Source organism: Ciona intestinalis, chromosome 2 (genome assembly GCF_000224145.3).
Source record: "Ciona intestinalis chromosome 2, KH, whole genome shotgun sequence".
In the NCBI taxonomy this organism is placed as follows: Eukaryota; Metazoa; Chordata; class Ascidiacea; order Phlebobranchia; family Cionidae; genus Ciona; species Ciona intestinalis.
In genome coordinates, this window is record NC_020167.2 from 3,466,284 (window position 1) to 3,474,442 (window position 8,159).

The window sequence follows — 8,159 nt, forward strand, 5'->3', positions numbered from 1 at the left end:
TTCTTACACAGCATCAATATCGGAAGCCTTTGATGTCGGACGCTGCTTTTTAAAGGTAGTTTCTAGACCCTTTGTTAATAACTGACCCGCTGGTAAAGCAAGATATTGTTAAAGTAAGATATAGTTAACCCATATAGCTCAATTACTGCAACAATTTACACCGTGTAGGCCTACCGTCTGCTAAGGGTGTATAGCATTAACGTTTATATTTTGATACCTTGTTGAAGGTAGCACTTCAATATCACGTCATAGCTTCGTTTTAAGCCAGTACACCTGTGTAGTCGGTCATGTTATCATCATACTATAGTTATTTCTTCATCCATACATTATATACCAAACTACGCTGATTCATGTGGGCGCATGAGCTTATATGTTATTTGGCTTGGGCGAACCTAGGTTCACCTTAAACCTTTTCCCCTGTAAACCCCGCTTATTTAATAGTTCGGTGTTTTTTTTCTCGATTTCTACATTTTACCACTTTTTAAATGAAGCATGCAATGCAATGTGACCCTTAGCGGTGTATTTTGCACGTTTTTAGCTACTGATAGAAAGTATTCACATATAAGCATCCTATATACCAGCCGCGATATACTCCAGGCGCTATAGCAAAGACGTTAGCGAGATAAACTAAAGAAACCACCTCTATATATTAATATAAGCAATGAAAAGTTCGCCTAAATTGGAGACGCATCGTTTCGGTATGGAAATGTTAAAATTGTTTTCGGTTGACAAAGCGGATTTTAAATTGAATCCTGAGTTTGTTTTTAATGCAAATGGTGTATCAATGTTAAAGTTATGACAAGCGCAGGTGTGCTGCTCTCAATAAGCACTTGTACTGTGTGGTCGCATATGGCGTTGAACTCACTATAGACGCTATTGTTCGTTTGAAGGTCATGGATAAATCGAAATAACTCTGTCGCGTATGATGTGTATACTTGGCCTTTATGTAAGTTCAGATACAAAATTTACATGTTCTACAGTTGGCATTTTTATAACCGTACATTCTCACTGTCAAACTAGATAAAGTTAGCCTTTTTAAAATGGCTTAAGTCAACCATTTGATCAATAGAATATTAAGTGAAACAAATAGTCTAAAGGTATCTCCCTCGCCGCTCTCAGTATTCGCGATCCACGCTGTTTGAGTGACTGTTCATAATAGCGGGGACAGTTTCATGACAGACGGTCGTCTCTTATTTCACCGCTACCCCCAAACAAAGCAAAATGTCTCAAACTTTAAATACGCAGTTGTTTTTGGCCGACTGTTCCCTGAACCGACCCCACGTTCATTGCGATCTGACGAGCCGTCAAAGGGTTTCCAATTAAACCAAGACGTCGCCTGTTTCGTCGGAGCGCCCATTTTAATTCAGCGACCGCATGATTTATAGCCGGGTAATTCGTGTTAGTTTAAAGCGGGCTGCGCTGTTTGCACAGAACCACAACGAGGCTTTGGCAAATAGTTGAACACACAAGACACCGGCCGCTCACGATTCGTCACCACGTATAACCCTTTGTCCATGGAACCTGTTATTGGACCGAATAGAATGTTTTTTATTCTTTTTAGAACCGATATCCCGTTATTCAGATCTAAATCACCAACGAAAGTATTTATAGATGCCGTGTACCCTCGTGATCGTGTTTAATTTTAGTTTTGATTTAAAACATCTATATCATTTATCCTGAAGCAAGCTTTTTTCATGTATAGCGCATTTAAAATTATTCATACTGTTCAATGTGGCGGTGGCCACTGTGGTAAAAAATTTCACATTTTAACCAAGGTTTAACCCTTCTCAATACGCCACACAATAGACAACGTTGTAAATTGTGGTTCCTATACCCCATAACTCGCCCCTTCCCGTGGGTTTGAAATATGAGTTTCATCTAATACATGCGATGCCACAGGTGCAACCACCGACGCCCCCCACCCAACTAACCCCTTGTAGTTGTAACCTTGAGGGATTATCCTAACCGTGAGAGCACTGTTGCTTAACTCTCGCTTTGGTAAATAATTTAAGCCATTTCGCTTGAACGGCTTTGAAATATAAAATGTTTTTTTTTTATGTTCCACAAAGTTTCACCAAGCAAAGGGTGTAAAATTTTTTCCGCGTTTTTTTTTATCTCACAGTGGGGTATATCAGCCATTTTTGCCCAACATTTAACCCGTCGGTTCCTGGTATCTTTCTCCGTGTGTGGCTGCTGGCGCTTCCAAAAATCCCAAAACATTCGCTTGGGGATTGGGTTTGAAAAACATGTCTCAAACTGGATTACATTGTTTAGGGATTAACACGTCACTAATCGACGTGCATTGTAAACAAACTGGGGCGATTCGATTCTCCGCGTCAGCCCGACTCGATCAATACAGTGTATTTAAAACGCGTAACAGAAACTGGAGGTTACTATAAGGAATTGGCTGAATTGTGACGATTTTTTTTAAATCTGGCAAGCTGCTTGGCTTTTAAAGCTTTAACCCCAATGTACACGGTATATAAACTGTTCAGGAATATTTTAAACTCTAGTGCCTTAATGTTCGTTGAAAGTGGATGAATTGGAATGTGTGGTATATACTTCCCCACGTATAAAGGTTGTAAGATTTACTGCAACACATTCCCCAACACCCAGTGTTGCTTTTCACGCTGTCTTAATTCAGAGTCGAAGTCGACTCCCCTGCTCGCTGTTTTCAGTTGCACTTGACCCAGCATGACCCTCTTTGTTCTTCCTTGACGTGTATCACGTATATACACATACATCCAGCGCTGTACACTTGCGAACCTACGCGTGTTTAAGTCGTAGAAATCTCTACGCTGAGAATTGCCAGCGTCTATACGAACTCCAGCGGCGACGGATCGGATTTCGCATCTCGGAAACTCATATTTTCGGTTTCCCATGTTCATTTACAGTTACGACTTTACTTTCTGCGGGTCACGGCGAAATCCGTCCACGACGGCAGCACAACATAAAAATTGACGCCATCTTGTCACGCGATGCAGATCTCGTGTGACAATTTTGTTTTACAAGTTGTTTATGTTGTAATTGTCAGTTTTGGAGCTACGTTTGCAGCAGCCGCCTCTTTCATATCAACAACTCCTCTGATGTGTTTATTAATCGCTGTTCTGTAAATAAACGTCCGCGATTGCTCTGTATACGAATGTCAATCCCTTTTCTTAAGAGGTTGGCCAACCGTTGCGGTTGTAGCGGCGCGCCGGTCGATTCCGTCCCTGTGGATTTCGGTCAGGACCTTGTCTATTGGGCCGAATACGCGACCCCAATCAGAGAAACGCCATGCTACTGTTCCATTAATCCTGTGATCAATTGCGCGAAGCCGTTCCGATCCCGCGCGATTAATGAAGTGAATGGCATTCGATTGAGAACTTTTTAAATGCTTCGATCAATAGCGGGGTTCGCCGTTATATATTGCCGCTCAGTATCCAGGGGTGACTTCATCGACTTTAAAGCGACAAAGCTACGATCGATGGGCGATGGCGATTTGATAAGTTAATTTCCTTTTCTCGATTCAATTTGATTATTTCTCTGGAACGCTGACAACAATTTTTATTCTTATATCATCCACGTTAGAAAATTTGCAATTAAGATTTTTCTATACAAGTATAGGAGCAGTTATACACACCAAGATTAGCGAAGATATTAGTCTTTCACAGAACTCTAATCTTTAAACTGCATCACAAGCAAGCTTGCCAAACATAATCGTTTAAATTTTCCGCCCACTTTTGTCTTATATAACTAACATATCAGCCTATAACACACAATGGTTAGATACGGACCGTGCAACATACGGTTTTACGTAAGTGTGGTGTGATTATTTAAAATTATTTACCACAATAAGTAAAGTTAAAATAACTTATTACTGGAACAGTATTTGTTTTAAATTACTCCGTTTTCGTTCAGTGTATTTAATTCGGTAAACGACAAATAAAATTAAACGCGGTATACTAACTAAAATCCTAAAAGGTTGCCGTGAAACATTTTAATGAAATAAAAGCTCAGGATTTATACCATCACATGTAACCTGTTGGTCAAATATAAACTATATTGAATAATTTGGACACACATAGGATGCGATACCACATCTGTTTGGTGAGTTTTTAAGTTTCAAAATAAAAAAATCATTGTGTTAGTTACACATCGCGTTAGATATGGTGACCAAAGTAGGATTTGAGGTCTGTACCCTTTATTCAATGGAACGCACACTTTTGTTATTTACTGTACCTCACTCATGAGGCATCCGCAGTTGTTAGTTTTTTCAGTTTACTTAACCTCGCTGCTATACACACCTCTCTCGGTGTATTTGCGCGACGGTCAAATACACAGTGGCGTATCGTTGCCATTACATCACAACAATAAACCACTCATAATTGAAAAATGTTTTCATAGCTCCTTCTATTATTCGACAGCCCTTCCACTTATAGAGCACGGAATTAATGTAACAGCCGAAAATCGTTCGATGCCAGACACGCGTTTTCCATTTCGCCCGCTTCTAAATCGGAGGTGTGTGTACTTTTGTAGTGAGTGGTTTTGGATCGGAACTCTCGTATTTCAAAGCACTTGATCGTAAGCATGTCCAGTTCCGTGTCGTTTTTCGCGGCACACAAAGCCGCGGGATTAGGCAGTGAAAACTTCCACGGAATTCCACTTACGAGCTTTTATCCATCATTCTAATAATGCGGATTCCTTTTTGCCTTTGATCTCACGATATGTTGACGAATTTGTTTGAGAGAATCGATTCGACCTTATGCTGACGCGACCCAAATCTCATTCCCGTCGTTTTATGTCATTTTGTCAATGGCGATTTTCTAAAGCGACGGTAATCGTTGCCCTGATCGCTTCAAGGGCGATTTGAATTGCATCTGTGTTACGGTGTACGTTACGAATTACCAGTGACCCGTTTGTGCCGCAAAATTGCCGCCCGCACAAATTCAAAGACACCAAGACCATAATGACGATGTAAAGTTGGAGACCTTTTACGTTGGTGCAAATTACTGGCAACAACCGCCTATTCCCGTGTAGTGTAAATTGCTGGATATCTCGTATCATCTTTCATCTGGTGGTTTCTTACCTTTCGCCGTTTTGTCAGTCTACCATTATGTCACGGTCACTTTCAACGACTTGCGCGAGACAATCGTAAAACAAGCGGCGATTTCTCGTACTGGGTAGCATGTCGCCTGAAATTGCGGCTTAAAATAGCAAATAGTTTGATTGTGATGTATAACCTGTTAAGTTGCGAAGATGTTTCTCTTAAAATTGTTCATGTTTTGTTTAGATAAATCACAGCCTCCCACATGTAACGATTTGCAGCCTACATTTTTGCTGCTACTTGAGATAAACGACCTTTCGGTTTTTCTCGCACCGAGTCATTCCTGCACCTATGAAATTATAAGGTCATGGTTTCTCCGTCAAAGTTCTCTATGGGGAGTTGTGGCTTTACATGTGGTTAATGTTTATATCTTGGCCTGGAGCGTGGGCATCCCGGCCAATGTACGCAAATAGCTCGTAAATGCGATTCCTAATTCGACGCAATTGCTTGGCGCCGTGCGTTAATCCGAAACACGGAATTTCACTTTGCTTCGACATTTACGTCGCCCGTGAATTCTATCTAGCTCGCTGACGTCATACACACAATGATCTTCAAGTACCCGATGGCGGGATGACGTATTATGAAAAGTACACGACTCGATATTGTAGCAGAGGGATTAGACATCTGTTTATGTGCGTTTCCATCCAATTGGAGAACCGGCGACGGCTAAAACCATTCTCAAACACTCAGCCGCGGTCGTTCTAGGCCCTCGGTCGCCACAAATTAGCAACATAGTAACAAGTCGTTTCACATGGACGTTTCGTGACTTCGCGTGTAAACCGAAACATTTTGCTTTTCCGTGGCCGCAACTTCACCCGTCTAAACCAATGTAAATACCATTTTAATCACGCATGATCGGACATCCCTTTATAATTACCGACACGGGTTCCACTTAGCGTCGAACTGTTGACCGTGTAATACAGAAGCCATGCAGCGACTCGCCCGCACTTTCCACAAAAACTTTTCAGGGATTTCGAATTGTTCATATTTCTTTGAAAATACGCCTACAGTGTTTTTGCTCTTTTCCATCACCGGCCTCCCCGAAAAAAAGATGATTTTTATTGTTTCGGTCAACGGCCCTCAAGTGCCGCTCGCGTTATGACTAAGTTACGATAGGCTGCCTTTGAACAAACACCCTTCTTACTGCTGAAGACCGATCTCCAGCGCTCAGTTTAAAAAGCCCATACCGCGGTAGCTCATAACCGTCTCCGCTGGGCCTTTACTTGCGCTCGAAAACAATTCCCACTCACGGGGGTCCTACACTGCGATTGGAGAGTCCTCGAAAAAGCATTTTCCGCCCAAGCGTCACACAACACTGACTCTAGGCGAGCCTGCTTTACATTTTATTGGCCCTGCCAGTTATTTTTATTTAAATCTCACATTATCGGTACGTCTTCTTTAAAAAAGACAAAAAATAACGCAAGGTTAAACATTATCGGTACGTCTTGGTTAGAGGTATACATTGTTTCCCAAGCTTGGTTAGAGGTATATATTGTTTCCCAAGCTCTCCCGTAAAAGTTATGATATATGAATTCCCCAATAACATGTACAACGTTCCCAAGAAACAAAAAACAGCTTTATGCTAAATGTACAATGTTTTCCTTCGCCACAAAACTTCTTCTGGTTCAATGAATTGCGTCTCAACCCTGTTAAACAAATGTGTACACACTTGTGTCGATATATTGACCATTTACATAGCAACGTGGTTCTTCCACAAAGAACTTAACATACATGGCTGACATTTAATTAGCGGCGCACCCCACCAATTGAAAGGGAACCTTTTATAAAATGTAATCCGATTGGGAAAAACGAATCAATTGCCAAACAACGATTCATAACACGTTGAATCGTCGCGTTACCACTCGTTAAACAAATCCCATAGCTCAATAGGATCAAACAACGTTTTGGAAAAGAATTTAACTCAGCTATTGATCTACGGCAGCTTCCGTTGTCTTCGTACTCGCCGTGTAATTTAAGCCAGGATTTTGTATTGGAAATATCCACGGCCCGCATACTTTCGCTACCTCGTTTCACTTTTACTGTTTCGCCAACACCGTCGTTCACTGACTCGCCACGGTTGGTATTTATAGTGATACATGAATCACATTTGCGTTGTGTTTTGCCCAACTTTAAAATCAACGTCCAGAAACTGTGTTGGCCTAATGCGCAATCGAGTTTCAGCAACAGTTTATTGTGCGCATAACTAACGTTCACGGCACAGTAGTGTAATTTTTCATTTGTCTATTTTACTAGACAGAGTATTCGACTACCATTTATAGTAGGTTATTACCGTTCCGTAACCACTAAAAGCGGCTTAAACTGTAACATTAAGCTCGAGGTTAATCTTAACCGTCTTACCGGAAAATGACTTGGCGAAAACGACAAGCTGAATTTTGTAAACATTTTTTGGTCCGCCGGTGTGGCTTGCGAAATATATGGAGTAATATACAATTTCCAAAGCAGTCATTATTGTTCTAATGGGAAAATATAATACTGTGGGGTGATATGGGATACCGTTACAACCTAAAAAAAAACATGGTTTCTTTCTGTAGGAGGTGTTTAGAAATTAAAAATGCTCTTTTAGAGTGGCGGAGCTACAGTTCTACATTTCTGTAATTATTGCCCGATTAATTTTCCAAGTGGTGTAAGAAAAGGGAATAAAAGCATGTTCCATCTTGCCCCACAATCTAAACCCGATCGAAGAGCATTTAATTCAATTTCTTTCTAAAACTTAAAACAAAAATGCGGTTCATATAATAGAATCATCAAAGACAGAAATATACACACCCCAGAAATCCGTCAACGAATTATAATCCAAAAAAGAGATTCGGGTATTTGTACACGACCATGACAGCGTGCATATGTCGTTTAAAATACTTTAATTTGTTTATATGGTCCACGTCTCGTATCCGACAACAAAGAAATTAGACTTACAAAGAAATTAGAAGGCGTTGCAATCTTTTAATTACATAATTAGTCACCCGAAGTTATACCAAGATATTGCGCAGAGCTCACGATGCTGCTTATTCAGTTTAAACTTTGGTTCGAGCCGTCTATTTCTATACATTGTCTT

The 8,159-nt window shown here is 40.7% G+C and overlaps 1 protein-coding gene across 1 annotated transcript in view; it reads left to right on the top strand.

Moving 5' to 3' along the window:
- Positions 1-2,371, top strand: part of LOC100175050 (protocadherin-16-like) — a 7,500-nt gene extending 5,129 nt beyond the window's left edge. The window contains exon 8 of the mRNA XM_026840522.1: positions 1,562-2,371. Within this exon, the coding sequence (XP_026696323.1) occupies positions 1,562-1,588 (27 nt within the window). The 3' untranslated portion in view covers positions 1,589-2,371. The remainder of the gene's footprint in view (positions 1-1,561) is intronic.
- Positions 2,372-8,159: the final 5,788 nt, after the last annotated feature.